Source organism: Balaenoptera acutorostrata, chromosome 11 (genome assembly GCF_949987535.1).
Source record: "Balaenoptera acutorostrata chromosome 11, mBalAcu1.1, whole genome shotgun sequence".
In the NCBI taxonomy this organism is placed as follows: domain Eukaryota; kingdom Metazoa; phylum Chordata; class Mammalia; order Artiodactyla; family Balaenopteridae; genus Balaenoptera; species Balaenoptera acutorostrata.
Window position 1 is genome coordinate 48,694,976 of NC_080074.1, and position 17,009 is coordinate 48,711,984.

At 44.2% G+C, this 17,009-nt stretch overlaps 1 protein-coding gene and 1 long non-coding RNA gene across 8 annotated transcripts in view; one reads left to right on the forward strand and one right to left on the reverse strand.

Moving 5' to 3' along the window:
- Positions 1 to 12,299, forward strand: part of BEST3 (bestrophin 3) — a 43,026-nt gene extending 30,727 nt beyond the window's left edge. For 5 of the 7 annotated variants that reach the window (XM_007195030.2, XM_007195034.2, XM_007195035.2 and 2 more), the window contains one exon: positions 8,054 to 9,108. In XM_007195030.2, coding sequence (XP_007195092.1) covers positions 8,054 to 8,975 — 922 coding nt within the window. In that variant the 3' untranslated portion in view covers positions 8,976 to 9,108. Of the gene's footprint in view, positions 1 to 8,053; positions 9,109 to 12,112 lie in introns of those variants that run through there. The other 2 variants (XM_007195036.2, XM_007195037.2) reach the window with 2 other exon arrangements.
- The window catches only part of LOC130709183 (uncharacterized), a 101,687-nt gene that overhangs the window by 64,042 nt on the left and 20,636 nt on the right, over positions 1 to 17,009 (reverse strand). The gene's annotated exons all lie outside the window — the stretch shown is intronic.

Sequence of the window (17,009 nt, forward strand, 5' to 3'; positions counted from 1 at the left end):
ACACTAGTAACCAAGTTTAAGAAAACACCCACAAGCAGCCAAAAGAAGAGTTGTCCAAAAGTTGCATATCAGGAAAACATACACAAGCCCTAAAATGAAAAAGGTCTTCTTTGCGAAACAGTGGACACTTATGCTTGATAAACCTCACTTAACCAAAACAAACCTAGAATGCTCAAACTCAAGCCAACATTGCTGAAAATAATTTTTTTTTAAATGAGGTCCCGGCCCAACCTACCACAGCTAGCTTGAGGTAGAATGCTTGTCTTCACATTATAACATCATGGGTTCACTCCAAAATTCTTATTATTTTTTAAATACTTGGGATTATCCATTAGCACAGACTTTTAAGGCTCTGAGGAATGGAACACATGGAAATTAAAGACCTGAAGTCTCATAACTCCCTTTAAATCCTGTCTTGGAAATCCAAACAGCAATAATTCCTTAAAGGCATTGGAAAAACCCTAACAAAATATCCATCCATAACAGCTAAAGCATTCGAAATTCTGGAGGAGAGAGGCTGCAGCTGCTTATGAAATAGATCACTTGAGTGTGTCGTGAGGGGTGTCTTCGTGGGGCTGTGCTCACTCTGCCCTGCTAATCTAAAGGCAGGCTCCCAGCCTGGCAACCCAAACTGCCGACTGCAGTCCAGCTCATACAACACTGTTGTATTGGCCTTTCTGCCATGATTCAAATATGTCAAAACTTCCTCACGTTGGTAGTGATCTTAAGGAATGGGTCTGTGAATTAAGGATCCACTTAACAAAGAGGAGTAATATTCAAATTTTTGTAAGAGTTCCTCCTGGTTAGGAGTTGAGGAATTTAAGATTTATTTGGTTCTGTGAAACTACAACCACATACCCAGAAATAATGACTTTTACATATCTATCTTCATTCCCAAGGTCCTAAGAATATGTAGGAATAATACAGTACTTTTTTTGCAGTGAAACGTATATGTATTTAACGTGCACAAAGCATTTAGGATTTTACAGTACAGTCAGAAGTATTCTTAGTGATATAATACTTCAAATATATCAAAATACATATTCAAGCAAGCAAAGACTTTATTAAAGTGTGGTTAAATATACTTCTAGATGGATGTTTTATTCAGTAATCCCTTCTTAGCCAACTATATTCAAATATTTTAACTTTACAAGAAGAAACATAGTCTGATTATATATATACACACACACAAACACACACACACACACACAGACACTATTGCATGCTTGTGCCATAAACAGCCAAAAATATCTCAAATTCTGAATCACTAACTTCAACAAAAACGTATTCTTGGAACATTGATTTTCACTTAATGTACCAAAAAGGAAAGGAGAGACGGAAACTCCCAAGGAGATGAATGTCCATTAAGTTCATAATTTTAGAACTTGCTCAGGGATTCTTTCATTTGCCGGCATGGGGTCACCACTGGTGCTTAGTTTTCACCTTCTAAGTGGTATGAGAGGTAGAGATGGCTTACTTTCCTTTTCTAACAAAACTCTCATAGGATACAAGAGTATGGAAAGGTGGGGCCACAATTTCTTTTTGTGACAGCCAATGGAGGCCAGGTGAGAAGAAACAAAATGGTAATGTGAGGCTAGATATGCTTGTTCTTTAACCAGATTTGCCATAATCCTTGGTCCAAACTATCAGAGAGGCAACAGAGAGGCAGCGGGTAGGTGGTGGCCAGCTCTCTGGTCTCAACAACCTCCAGTGATGCTCTCCACAGCTTGAAACTCTCTCCTAGCCGGCGGGGCGGGGCGCTGGGGGAAGGGGCTCGGGGTGGTGGGGGGGGAGTGTTGCTGGGTGGATACAACGTTCTGTCCACTGGATTTTTCTCATAACACTCAGCCCGCCCCTCCTGGCTTAGCATGAGGGTTATTTACTCATTTTATAAATCCCTGGCTACAGCTTTGACGGTGATTCTGTAGTGCAGAAGGTTAAAAATTACAGTGTGCGCCTCTAATGGGTTTGAAGAGTACATTTTGCTTTGCCCATGAATAAAGGCTCCTGCACATGTGCCTCTGCCCCAGTGGACTTTCAGGCAGTTACTGGCTTCCTCCAAGGCAGCCGCCTGACTTTGAATACACAAGCAATTTGAAAACAATAAATCTGATGTGAGAAGTAGAATTCATCGTATTAAGTATCATTTTCCTAAATTCCTCATTTCAGTTCTGTTAAAATGACCTATTATTTGAATTTAAATTGTCAAAATACCACTTTAAAAGTGGCCACAGAGAAGGAAAGACAAGCATCATCTAGTTTTATTCTTCAATCTTTGAAGCTCTATAGTTACTAGATGACACTAATGAGAAGGGGTTTCCTTTGCAAAAAGCTTGCTTTGAAAAAAATACATTACATCTTTCAAGTCATTGGGGCTGTTTTGGTCTTTCCATGTCAGACACACCCCGAGAAGCTGGAAGTCGGCTGCCATCTTCTGCAGTCCTGTGTCCTGCCTCTTCTTTGTTACAGTAACAGGAGGTGACAAGTATTCTTCTGCACCCCTGAGCATCCAAACAGCTTTTCAAGAGGCCTTAATTAAATCACAGCCGCTGGAGCCCTCAGACATTAGTCATTGGCAAGGGAGACTGAGGGGTTGACGGTTTTGTAGGTGCTCAATAGATATCTTGAAAATTGGGGGTCTTTTTTTTAACACTTGAGATTGAAATAAGAACACATCCCAATCCTGACATCGATTTGACCTGTAGAAATAATGCATGCTCTCCCTCCTTCCAGACTCAACTAGAACCAACTAGCCCGCCGAGCTTAACATAATCTATTCTCTCTCCCGCCACGTACACTTCTCCTCCCTTTCACAAATAGCCCAATACGTGCCACAACCTTTCTCATTCTCACTTTTTCTGCATTGACGATTTATATTGTGCCATGTTTACTGAAGGATTTGACAATGTCTGCAAATGGCACAAAAAACAATACTGGGAGGCAAGTCAGGGCAGTCCCACCACCTGACTGGCCTTATCTTCTTTCTCTCAAAAAACCCAGCTTCCTCCCATCCTTATATTTCCCCTCCATCTACTCAGTACCCTAGTCTCATCCATAAACAACTGTTGTAGTCATCCCTTCCAACATGTTAATTGTTAGGTGGCAGCTTCGAGGTGTAGCAGCATTTTTAAAGGACACGCTTGAAGGAGAAAAGGGAGTGACCTTCGGACAGACACTATTATTTCCTCTAACCATGTGTAGTCGATGATGATTTGGAAACCATCTCTGAAAGTTTGCCAGTCATTGACAGAGTCCTTTTTATATCGTCTACTTTTCAAAGCTTTTCCACGTATATTATTCCTTTTGAACTTCCAAACACCCTGGTAAAGCAGGTAAAGTAAGTATTGTTGTCATTAGTTTATCAAGTATGATGCTAAGCCACAGGGAGGTTAAGTGACTCTCCGAAGGTCATACAGCTGGGGTCAGCCTAGGCAGCAGTAAACCTGGCTCTGCAAGCCCCCGAAATAAATCATTCTCCTCACCACAGAGGCAATTCTCAAATTCCACCTGCTGGACACTAATGGCTGCATGGCACTTTCCATGTACGTCCTCCAGTCTCTAATTACCTGCCTATCTCAGTCTGAGTGAATTCCAGAACATCAGACGTAGGTTTTTCAGCTGATCTTCTCTAAAATATAGCAATATAATGAGGGTGCTTACATTCTATCATACAATGTTTCTGCTATAATTGTTTTGGGGCATTTTAAGTGGTGTTATATTTGGGCCTCAGGATTGTACTAATCCTATACTAAAGGTCTTTAAAAATCAAATAGGGGGCTTCCCTGGTGGCGCAGTGGTTAAGAATCCACCTGCCAATGCAGGGCACACGGGTTCAATCCCTGGCCCGGGAAGATCCCACATGCCGCGGAGCAACTAAGCCCGTGCACCACAACTACTGAGCCCTCGTGCCACAACTACTGAAGGCTGCACGCCTAGAGCCCGTGCTCCGCAACAAGAGAAGCCACTGCAATGAGAAGCCCACGCAGCGCAATGAAGAGTAGCCCCCGCTCTCCGCAACTAGAGAAAGCCCACGTGCAGCAACGAAGACCCAACGCAGCCAAAAATAAACAAATAAAGTTCCCTTTAAAATATAATAAAATAAAATAAAAATCAAATAAGGAGGAGCAGAAAGTCTCAAAGGACCTAAAAGGTACATCCTTTCAACTGGGAAATAAACAATCTTTAATGTATTCTATTCCGCATGTTTTCAGCCTTAAACCATTTTGTCCTCAAACCACAGTTTCTGCTGTCCTATTGGGAACCAGAGAAAGGAGCTGGGTCTTGTGTGTTGGCAATGAAACCTCCATCACAGAAACATTTGGAAGAAAGGTCATTAGGTCTGTCACGCTGGGGAGTTTCACTTCTGCACTTTGATAGTGTGAAGAGCTGGAGGACTTCATCACTCCAGCATGAGATTCATAAAACTGCCCCCCCAGGTCACAGACCACCAAGTGTTCTTCCAAAGACCCACTAACGGTCTTTCTGACTAATGGTGTGGAAAGCTCCCAAGTCATTGAGATTACCTCCCCTTTTTCCCCTTTAAAAACTTTCATGGCCAAGCAGAATCTCCGGAGCTGGTTCTGGGACTCGAGTCCGCCTTCTCCCCAGGTTGCTAGCCCCCTGATTTTTTTTGCTTTTTGTTTTTTGGCCCTGCCACACGTCATGCGGGATGTGGGATGCGGGATCCCGACCAAGGATTGAGCCCATGCCCCCTGCAGTGGAACCGCGGAGTCTTGGCCACTGGACTGCCAGGGAAGTCCTTCTCTCCTCTCGTTTTCCTCTTTGTTTCATTCCTATCAATATTCATTTTATTTGCCTTATTTCTTAATAACCCTTTAAAAATGTTCACCCTGCCAAGACCTGTCTCTTGTCTGTTGATTCTCTCCTTTGCCTTTCCCCGTTTTCTTGTTTTTTTTTTTAATAAATAAATTTATTTATTTATTTATTAAAAAAAAAAAGAAAGAAAGTTCCCAAGTCATGTTTCTTATCCAAAGCATTTCTGGATGAGAACACTCAACAGTGTTGCTTTCCATGTAGCTTTTCCCACTTGGACATGACTACCAAATGACACAATTCTAGTTATGCCCTCCACTCGCAAAGACAACCCACAGCTGCCCACTGCCTCTGGGGTAAAGCCCTAATCCCTCTACCTGGTATATAACTCTTCATGACGCAGTCCAAGGCTACCAGTTTTATGCCTGACACTATTCTGTACGCTAATCCGAGTATTTCCCATTCCTCACAAACACCTGAAGTTCCCTGCTGTCTAATTTGCTCAAGTCACTTCTTCCACCTGGAATATTCTGTCCCTTCTCTGCTCATCTGTTTCCTTTGCAGTGTCAAAGACCAGCTCAACAACTTACTTTGCCCCCAATTTAGCTATTTATATACATGCCTTCTCCCTCCTTCTAAATTATGTTATACAGAACTTAATGCAACAAATGTGTTCATGGCAGATGCTCAATGCATTTAGTTGGGTATGTGGATAAATCTCATGCGCCCACACCACAGTCTCAGAGGCAGGAAGGTGCAATAGGACCTCATGGGCAGTCCTGCCCGATGTCAGTGGGTGAATCAGTAGAACATCAGCAAGATCACTGGCCTTTTTGCAGTTTGCTCTCTGCAACTGGTTTGTTTTTCTCCAATGTGTGACCCAAGGCCTTAATCCTTTGCCTCAGTTGAGTGTACATATCCACTACATCAGTGCATAGTTAGAAAGTTTTTTCCTTAGGGTTCACGAAGTTTTGAAGTAACGATAATACAAACATTTTTTTCCTAGAAGATTTTGTCATTCTTACAAGGTTGTGTGCCTTAAAGAGTAATTAAGGGGTTTCCCTGGTGGCGCAGTGGTTGAGAGTCTGCCTGCCAATGCAGGGCACACGGGTTCGAACCCTGGTCTGGGAGGATCCCACATGCTGCGGAGCGGCTGGGCCCGTGAGCCACAATTACTGAGCCTGCGCGTCTGGAGCCTGTGCTCCGCAACAAGAGAGGCCGCGATAGTGAGAGGCCCGCGCACTGCGATGAAGAGTGGCCCCCGCTCGCCGCACCTGGAGAAAGCCCTCGCACAGAAACGAAGACCCAACACAGCCAAAATAAAATGAATAAATAAATAAAAATAAATAATAAAAATAAAAAGGAATTCCTTTAAAAAAAAAAAAGAGTAATTAAGGAAGACAAATCCCAAATAAAAAGTGAAGATCCCAAATGGAGGACAGAGGCCTGTCCTATAAAGAGACATTGCCAGCTCCACCTCGGATTCCCAGAGCACATCCAGCACAGCAATCTTAGTGACCAACTGCTCTGGTGTCCTCCATAACTAAATGGGTTCCTGAAGTGTGACTGGAGATCTGACCTAATGAAATGCAACAAGCAGGGTCACCAAGGCTGCTGAAGCACGAGTCTGCGTTTCTCAAGTCAATGTAACAGAATCCGAGCCGTGAACAGTGGAAGGTGGGCCAGAAGGCTATCTGGTAGCCAAGGGCACTGCCGAGGCTTTAGAATAACAGCACAAGGTTGTAATCGAATGCTATCCCAGGACATTTAGCCAGTTAATCATCTCAATCATCCATCTTTTATTCATAAACATGGAGGAACAACGTTTTCTTTGGCTGCTCACTTTGCCCTTTCAGGTTACACCAATATTATGCTGTTCCAAGTTTTCCCTTTATGTCCCATAAAATGCACCTGGTTAAAGCATCTTGTCACCGTGGACGTCAGTGCGAACACTGGACTAGGATGGCCTGGTCACGGGCAGGGCTTTAAGCAGTTTTTCTTGGAACTTCGTTAAGACTGTATATCCACAGAGATGTGAGACAAATAACCACAGAATCTGAGGCAGGAGCCTGCCTTACTAACCAATATCCCTTACTGTTTTCTCAGTTATCCTTTTATTTCAGCCTTGAAGGAGAAGATTAAAAATGGTGGGATTATTTGTTTTATGTCTCAAATGTTAAAAATTCAACAGGATATTCTTAGCAATAACAAATCCATCAGACTTAATCACCAGCGGAGCCCAACTGCATTGCAAGTCCACACCACCGTCATGGATGTACTCTTTCCCACAAGTACAGAAGTGCAAAGCATGGACCAGGAATGTTAGCACATGACCTCTGGGCAAGGGCTGTATTTTACACATTATTTTGCCGCTGGGCTCTACCTCATCTCTTGACACCTACGTAGCAGACTTTAAATAGAAGAGATTAAGAACAAAGGCTTTGGAATCAGACTTCTGGGTTTAGCCCTCACTAGCTACACAGCCTTAATGAATCTCTCAGGGCCTCAGTTTCCTCACCTGCAGAATGTGAATAATAATGATACTAACATACACAATTACTGTGATAATTGAATGAATTAATACATGCAAGGTGCATAGTCAGTAAATGTTAGCTGTTGTTTGGATTGTCTTGAATTTAGCTGTGATCCATTGTTTTAGGGGGTTATATGGGTCCTGGGAAAACATGACTTTAGTTCACCTGTAACAAGGGAGAAAGAACACATGCTATATCTTTTTTTTTTTTTAATGTCTAAGTCTCTAGATCAGTGATTCTCAAAATATGGACTGGGGACCTCTGGAAGTCCCCAAGAACCAAGACCCCAAGACGCAAGTCCTTAAGGTCAAAACTATTTTCATAATAACATTAAACTGTTATCTGCCTTTTTCACTCTTGTCCTTTTGTGAGGGTACGGTAGAATTTTCCAGAGGCTATGTAGTGATGTCATCACTTAATTAATGGAATGTGTACTTGCACATTCTTGTGCTTTTTCATATTCCTCAGTCATCATTTCTCACACAGTAAATAGCAACAGCTATAACCACATAAACAAATCTCGCCAGGGTACTCAGTAATTTTTCGGAAATTTAAAAGGGTCCCGTGACCCCAAAGTTTGAGAACCTCTGCTAGATTATCTCAAGTTAAAGTCTCCCTCCCTCCTCCCTTTCAAAATCTGTAATGTGAAAATACCGAACTCAGTCCTTACCTTTGAGCCTCTGGCCCCAACACAAAGTTAGGCCCCTGAAGCTGCTCTGCCTGCATTTTGTCCTTGTATGTTTCAGGCTGTCGGGGTCCGACCTGCCTGGCGAGGACTGGCTGTGGGATTATGAGAAGCATGGCCATCGCCGCTCCATGATTGGAAGAGTCAAGAGGTTCCTGAGCACCCACGAACGCGCCTCCAGCCCCAGGAGGAGAAGCTACAGGAGACAGGCCAGCGACAGCTCCACGTTCTTCCCCCCGGGCGACCTCAGCCCAGCCAGGGACCTGCTGCACGTGCCCTCGAGAAGTCCCCACCGTGCCTCAGCCACCTGGAAGCACCCCTGCGCCCCAGAGGGGAGCCCCAAGCTGCACACCAGCCTGGGGGAGCTGCCCACCATCCGACAGGCCAGCCTGGCGCCACCGTCCAGTGTGAGGGGCTACCCCACCAAAACGCCGCGGGTCCCCGGGGCAGCAGCCGAAGCGGCGGTGCCCAGGGCAGAGGACGACCACCACGACTCCACTGCCTCTATCCAGAGCTCTGACTTCACTGGGGTTCAGCCGAGCAGGACTGGGCAGCAGGAGGACCCTGTGGGGTCAGTCCCATTCCCTTCAGAGAAAGGGGCACCTTCTAGGGACCCCAGTTCCCAGACTGTTCCAGCCAAAGCTGAGAGAAACCTCCTCCAGTTTGCCTCCGAGGAGGATCCTCATGAGAATGACAAGTCCCCAGAAAGGTGGGGCCTCCCGAGGTTCGTGGAGCCCAGCCGCACCTCCCTGGTAGACCTAAGTCCGGATCCCGTGAGCCCTGAGCCAGTTCCTCTACTTGACACAGAAACATCCTCAGAGACCAGCGGAATCAACATTGCGGCTGGTTCTCGAGTCTCTCCTGATGTGCTGTATTTAATGGAAAACCTGGATACCAAGGAAACGGATATCATAGAGTTTAACCACGAGCAAATGGAGGAGTCACCCAAAGCAAGGCCAGAAAGTTCTAGGACCTGGTTCTAGCCTAGCTTCTTACTTTCCCAAAAGTTCAAGTATTAGTTCCAGAACATACCTGGGGGCTGGTCAATTTTTTTTTTTAAATGATCATACTGTATAAGCTACTTAAAACTTTGAAGGGCATTATGATCCTGACTTTTTGAGAACTGAGAAAATCAAACACATTCACGCCACCCACTACAAAGTGACTTTCATGGAAGTTACGCAGACCACAGGGACGTATCTTAACCAAATAAGGAATCTTAAATATATAAATATATATGCCTTATAAATGCATAGATTGTTAGCTTTGCAAAGGGCTTTATAGATCATGGTCCAATCCCCTAGTTTTGCCAATAGAGAAACAAGAGATTCTCTCTTCCTTTTTTTTTTTTTTCCCTTTCTTCTTTTCTTCAGTTATAAAGACAGGCAGATGGATCATACGATGCCTCAAAAGCCCCTTCCTAATGCTGATTCCTTGTTTGAGGCTTTCTAACCATCTCCCTCCACTTTCTAGAACTCTTATCGTTTCCTAATTCTTAAGCCTCATCAGCATCAGAAAGCTCCATCTCCCTTTAATTTCCTTTTCGCCTTCGGGACTTCATTTTTCTCTCTTCTCCCTTTAGTCCCTCATCCTACTGTTCTCCTCGTCTCCCTAGTCTTGTTCCTTCTCCAGTGATTCTCAGCCGTCCCACCTTTCAGGCTGTAACATTTTCTCCTGCCAACTCTGTTGCTTACTTCTTGCCACAGTTTTAAAAGCACTAGGCATTGGCAAAGCCTCCTACAGAGCGATCAAAGTGTCAGGAAATCCAGCCTGGCTCCTCCCAGCCTCGCGGGAAGGGGCATGGGAGCTGCTGTGTCCCCCATGCCCTCTCAGCCGTGGCCGTCTCTCTCTGCGTCCACTCTTAGGTCTTGAACACCGGAGAAGCCACGAGGGCATGAGACCTGCATCACCAAATGCTATGGAACCAAATAACAAGGTTTCAAACGGTTTCACTCAGACTCTTAAAGCAAAAATCCCCATCGTGTCATGACATGGGACCAGTTACTGTGTCTGCCAGGTTGTTTGGGATGAAGTAGGGTATTGGAGCTGGGAGGTTAAGGGGGTCCAGGACTGTATGATGGGGATGGGACTTTGACTAACTTCCTCCAAGGAGTTCTTGGGTGGCTGTTTGTTGGGAGCTCCCAACTTTAACTGGAAGGCCATGCTAATGAGTGCCGCTCTCACTATTTCTGTCATATGATGAAGCCTGACTACAAGCTCAAAAACAGAATAGCCCTAATTGCTACCACTTATTGAGTGTTCACAATAGCGTGTAAAAACAGATAATCGGGCTTCCCTGGTGGCGCAGTGGTTGAGAGTCTGCCTGCTAATGCAGGGGACACGGGTTCGAGCCCTGGTCTGGGAAGATCCCACATGCCGCGGAGCAGCTGGGCCCGTGAGCCACAACTACTGAGCCTGCGCGTCTGGAGCCTGTGCCCCGCAACGGGAGGGGCCGCGATAGTGAAAGGCCCGCGCACCGCGATGAAGAGCGGTCCCTGCACCGCGATGAAGAGCGGTCCCCGCACCGCGATGAAGAGTGGCCCCCACTTGCCGTAGCCGGAGAAAGCCCTCGCACGAACCGAAGACCCAACACAGCCAAAAATAAATAAATAAATAAATAAAGTAGCTATTAAAAAAATAAATAAATAAAAAAAACAGATAATCCCACTAATCCTCACAGGAATCCTATGAATTGATATACTATTATCTCTATTTTACTTTATTATTTTTTAAAGGAGTCTTTCATTTCTCAATGTTAGTTGTTATTCTTTTATCCAAATAATATACCTTAGCAGACCAATGTTTTCTTTATTATTATTATTATTTTTTTTGGCCACGCGGCATGTGGTATCTTAGTTCCCCGACTGGGGATGGAACCCACACCCCCTGCAGTGGAAGCGCAGAGTCTTAACCACTGGACCACCGGGGAAGTCCCTATCTCCATTTTAAAGATGAAGAAAACAGAAGCTTTAGAGAAGTAATTTGACTAAAATCACATAGCTAGGAAGTGGCAGGGCTTGGGTTCAAGCCCAGGTTTATCTGACTCAAGAGCCCACATTCTTGTCCAGTGCACTTCAACACTGTGCTGTGCTCTCTGTAGGGCCCTGAATCTACCAGCAATTTGCCCAGAATTCCGGAGGATGCCCCACGGGAGCCAGGCTTAAGTCTCTCCAGCCTTGGAGGCCTTTCTGGGTCCTCCCTGCTCAAGTCCACCTGGACCTTATATGCATGTGTACAGGAGGGCAGTGCTCCAACTTGAAGCCTAGCCATGGTCCTCTTCATTTTTCTGACGGATGAAAGTTAGCAGGACCCTCTCCTTCCTTCCCCAGCTCCTCTCATTATGCAATGTTATAATGTGCTATAACATTAGCACATTTTTACAAGACATTGCATCCAACTGGGCCATCCCAGCTACATGACAGCAATGACATTTTCTTGAACTAATTTTTCTCAAAGGACTAAAAGGTAATAATATTGGAAGAAATGCTCTACGTTGATGGTTCTCTATGTTGGTCAATAGTGTTAGCACCTGGGAAAGGCACCCATGTTCCTGAAGCATTATATATGGACTATGCAATCAGGCCCCAATGCAACGCTGCTAAAACACAGGAACCCTAACCTTCTCCCAGCCTCCTAACGCTATTTTCTTGGATGTTTCAACTTAAATCTTCTATTCTCTTCTCTTTGGCTTTATCTGTTGCTCAAATTCAAATAAGTTTCTACTTAGCTGCTTTTGAAAAATAATCAATTTGTGTTCCTAAATCCAAAGTGATATATTATACACAAATAGAATCATACATTTTGTGGAGGACCAGGAGAGTTCATTTATCTCTGCTTCCCTCCATCCCTTATGCACCTTTGTGCAAAGAATTATTTAATTTCCTCAATATTTCATCAAAATTTGAGGTGGCCTCTATTTCCTCCTTGCACTGAAAACGGAATAATGGCTCATTCAATGAGCCCAGGTGGTTGAATTCAGCTATAAATTCAAGCCAGCAGTTGCCCAGATCAGATGAAGAAATTCTCTCTTCACTCTTAAATGAGTTTTTACCCAACAAAGACTGAAGTTGCAAAAACAAAATGATTTCTTCTCCTGTGCCTGATTGTATTGCCTGCCTAGCCCATCTTCTCCTGAGCTCTGGAAACTTCCACCCGCTGGATGAATGGTCACAACGTCCAGCGGCTTAGTCATTTGGGCTTATCCATTCCAAGAACAGGCTCTGCTCTGCTCTGCATTAAACGTAATCCACAAGCCAGAGGTGCAACGAGGCCAAGCCCTACTTACTGCATTCTCCCTCTGTTCTCCAGAGATGATGACTCTGCCCTGATGCCAGGATCCACAGGTCAGTAAAGATAAAAGCCCAGGAGCTTTTTCTCTGTCATCCAAGGATTTAGGGATGACTGCCCCTCCAGAACAAAGAAGGCTACTCTCTCCCCTCTTTAATGGTACCGTCTATTTCTTGGGGCATCGCCTCCACAGCTCCAGGCATCCATTGCAGCCCAGTTCAGCTAAGCTTTGGAAAACATATTTTCAATAGAATGGAGAAATATATAATTTACCATTAGTTTAAAGAAAAGACTCACTTAACTATACACCCCTCTTATTTAGTGTCTCCCCTCTAGCTTCCTCCTTCTCCAGAGAAATTGATTCAATCCTCAACCATTGTTCTGAGACCTTCTTATCATAAAGTCTGCTGAGCCCAGGTGTGATGGAATGAGGATGAGAAACCCGGTGTGTGACTTCCCTCTGAGTGGCTTTGTGAACTTGAACGAGGCCCCCTCCTCTGTCTCTCATATTCTCATCTGTGAAATGGGCTCTTCTCTGACCTCACTGGCCGCCGTGGGGAGCCGAGGGAGTTTATGTGAAAAGGCGGGGAGCCCCAGGCAGCACTGTGTGGGTGACTGGCCCGCATAGGAATTGATGCCCCCGTGGATTCACTACGAACTGCAGAAAGAAGGACTTCTCCCTTTCCACTTTAGTCACTTGCTTATCGGGATCCCCTATTCTCCAGGATGCTGAGCTCTTTCATTCAGAAAGCTTGCCGTTTCTCTTTGGGCTTCTTTTTTTGTTTTGTTTCATATGCTTCCCAATGTCTACCACATCTTCCTTTTCTCCAGCGTTTTTCTCAAACCTTCATTCTCCACAATAGCCGGCCTCATCATCATGGTGGTAAATTCTGCTCCTAACCCATTTTACGTATCAATCTCCTCAATCAAAATATGGAACTAGAAAAAAAATCAATTGCCTTTGTTCTTTCCACTATAATTCTAGAGGATTTAGCACCTCTGGTTTGCAGTTGGAGGACCCTCTTAGGGCATCTAATCTCCCTAAACCTGGTCGTATATCAGTTAAGGGGGAATAATAACTACAACTGTAGAAAATTCCTAAGCAGGAGCCAGATTAGAATCTAATTCCTTTTCCTCTTCACAATCATCATCTATATGATCAGCATCAGTCATTTTCTGAAGTGCTGTGGTATCAATAGGAATAAGCAAGGATTTTCCTCATTTTGGCTTATGGAATACTCTCAGGTAGATCCTCAATCCTTTCGCATGCTTTCTTTCTTTTTTTCATAGATTTATTTATTTCTTTATTTTTGGCTGTGTTGTGTCTTCGTTGCTGCACGCGGGCTTTCTCTAGTTGCAGCGAGCGGGGGCTACTCTTCATTGCAGTGTGTGGGCTTCTCACTGCGGTGGCTTCTCTTGTTGCGGAGCACAGGCTCTAGGCGCCCAGGCTTCAGTAGTTGTGGCACGCGGGCTCAGTAGTTGTGGCTCGTGGGCTCAGTAGTTGTGGCTCGTGGGCTCTAGAGCACAGGCTCAGTAGTTGTGGTGCATGGGCTTAGTTGCTCCACGGCATGTGGGATCTTCCCAGACCAGGGTTCGAACCCATGTCCCCAGCATTGGCAGGTGGATTCTTAACCACTGCGCCACCAGGGAAGTCCCCTCGCATGCTTTCTGTGTTTCTTAGCTCTGTGAACCCTAATTTTTAGGACAGTATTTACGGCAGTGGCTATTGAGTCAAAGAAACCAATTCAAGAATACCAGGATTGTTCTCTTATTGCAAATCTTAGAGAACCCTAGATGTGGCAAAAAGAAAACGGAAGCAATTACCCTGGAAAACAGAGGCACAAAAAACACATTTGCCCTAAGTACCCTGTTAACTCTGTGTGGAGAGTCAGTTTTTGTGTTTTGTTTCTGAATTAGTTCAGAAAATGGGCCCAACTCTTCCTTTCACCACAAGTAGATTTGGCCAGATGGTTACCTGGAACCATCTTTTCTGAACTTCCAGTTTTAGATATTTACCTAACAGAAGCAGCAAAAAGGAATGTTGTATCTTGTTTCCTGTTAGCGGATAAGAACATTTCTAAGATACCTTTTGTACAGAAATGCTGATGTGTCCCAAGTTCTTTGTCTAGCTAATGGTTATTAACCTGAGGCAAGTTTGTACCCAGGAAACATTTGGCAATGTCTAGAGACATTCTGGGTTGTCACACTGGTGAGCGTTACTGGCATCTAGTGGAAAGAGGCCAGGGATGTTGCTAAACATCCTGCAATGCACAGGACAGACAGACATAACAACTACGGAGCCCAAAAATAATCAGATTGGGAAATCTGACTTAGGCCAACAGGAAGGTGAAAATGAGACAACCACCAAGGAGATTAATGAAGAGAGATAAGCCAGAGAAAGAAACAGAACTAGAAGAGAACAGATGAACCCAGCAACTGGCGAAATTCTTATTCTGTGTACAAGCTATGAACTAATCACCATGCCTCCCTCGATGCTAAAGGATCTGATATATCAAATCCAGAAAAACTGGATGGAAACCCTGAGTTTCACCCTTCGAGAATTCCTTGGATGGCTCTTACCAGTAAGATTAATTAAACACCATTGCTAGCATGACAATAATTTTCTGAGAATGTAGCTTATACAAAGGGTGACGACAATAGATTTTGCCAAATATTATGCGAGGGTTTGTGCCAATAAACTGCTAGACCATGGATAGACACCTGATCCAGCTTTGGCCTTTATATATGTCTTACTTAGGACCAAACAAATAAACCGTATCTTCTAGATGGATAATCTGGTACTTTATTTTTCAGGAGAAAATAGTTAAAATGGATAGGATCAGTATACCTCCTCCCCGTGGGCCAAGCAAACTCACGGATTCCTCCACCTCATGCATTCTCCAGCACGTCCAGGAGGATAACATCAGAGGACTAGTGCAGTTCTGGATGATGTCACCAGTTGGACTTTTATTCATAATCATTCATGAAACATTAGCAACTACAGTTTTAGCTAAAACTGGGTGGGTGGGACATCTGTCCCTCTCACCCTCCTCACCCATCTGTCACTCTCTTCTGCAGGTCTAGGTAAATATCAAAATGCCCTCTGAAGTTCAGCTGGTTTGCTTGTTTGTATGTCTGTTTGTTTGCTTCCTTTCATCCCCAATCTTGTTCGCCCTCCCAACCATTTTAGTTTGTTTAACGTAAAGCCCTTTTTTTGCATACAATCTTACAAAAGGTGTGTTACTGTTTTGTGTGCAAGTGTTCTTAACTTCTGTAAATGTTTATACTGTAGGCTTCATCTGTTTCTTTGTTGGTTTATTTTTCACTCCATACCATGTTTTAAGATCCTCCCAAGTTCCCTGTGTACGTCTCAAGCACTAAGTCTGGCATGGTCTAAGATGCCTGGGAGCTGACTTATCCACTCCCCAGGTTGCCTCCACCCCCGCCTCCACAGTAAGCACCTCAGAGGCGTTCCTTTATGGCCCCGTAGGAGTTTCTTTGGGGAGTAAACCCATGAGCAGAGTCACTGGGTCATAGGGTGGGAATATATTTAACCTGACCGCTATTGCCAGATGGCGCTCCAAAATAACGGCACCGATTGGCAGCCCCCCACCAACTGCACATCGTATCTCCACTGCCCCTTCCCTGCCGCGTGCCTGGCATCACCTAGGTTTCTAATTTTTCCAGTCTAACAAGTGTAAAGTGGCACCTACTTGCTGTTTAACTGATATTTACCTGCCAATTATACATTACTGGTTACTGCATGACAGTTATCTGATTTATTAATGACATCAAGTATCTCTTCATATACTTGTTCATTCTTTGGGGACTCCTCTTCTGAAAACTGCCTTTTCAAATTCTTTGCCCTTTTATCTAACGGAGATTCTATATCTTTCTTGTTTGTTTTTGGGAGTCCCTTTTATATTCCAGAATGACAGCAGACCCTTGTTAAGTTTGGACATTGCAATAGTCTTTTCCAGTTTTTTGTGTGTCTGTTAAAAGCGTCCATGGTATGGTTTGCTGTGAAATCCTTAACTTTGATATAATCAAGTTCATCCATTTTTTTGTTTTACGTTTTTGAAAGTTTTTTGAAATCTTTCTCCACATCATGTCACAATATTCTCCCACCCTTTTTTTCTATTATCTTTATAATGTTAGGTAGGGATCTGGTTTATTTTTCTCCATAGAGTGAGCCAATTTTCCCCCAATACTCCCTACTAAACAATCACATATAATAAGTTGTACATATTTCTTGTAAATCAGAGGCACTGGTTTGAAACAAAATAGCAATGGAGAGAACTGAGAGATAGAGTGGTATGAATGGAAAAAAAGAAAGCCGACCCTTAACCTCATAAAACTCATGCTCCTCCCCACTGAATAAAGCTTTCTCCAAAATGCATCCCCCTCTTGTTATCTTTCAACTGGTGATTTTTCCCCTTTGGTGCCTGGAGTGTGTAAACTCTTCCTACACACCTCTGCACAAAAGCCCACTAAAAATAGGCCTTCTCTTTGATCAGGCTGAGATTAAACTGCAAGAGTAAAGCTTGACACCTAAGGTGCTCTTGCTAAAGAAGAAAACGTGATGGTGTCACAGGGATAGTCTGGAACCCTTCAACACTCAGAAGGAGGCAGGATCGAATCCAGAGTGGTGGAGTCCAAGACCAAACTATATTTAGGGCCCGGGATCAGAGAGGAGGAGATGCTATGCTAGGAGGCCAGGGTCACTTGTC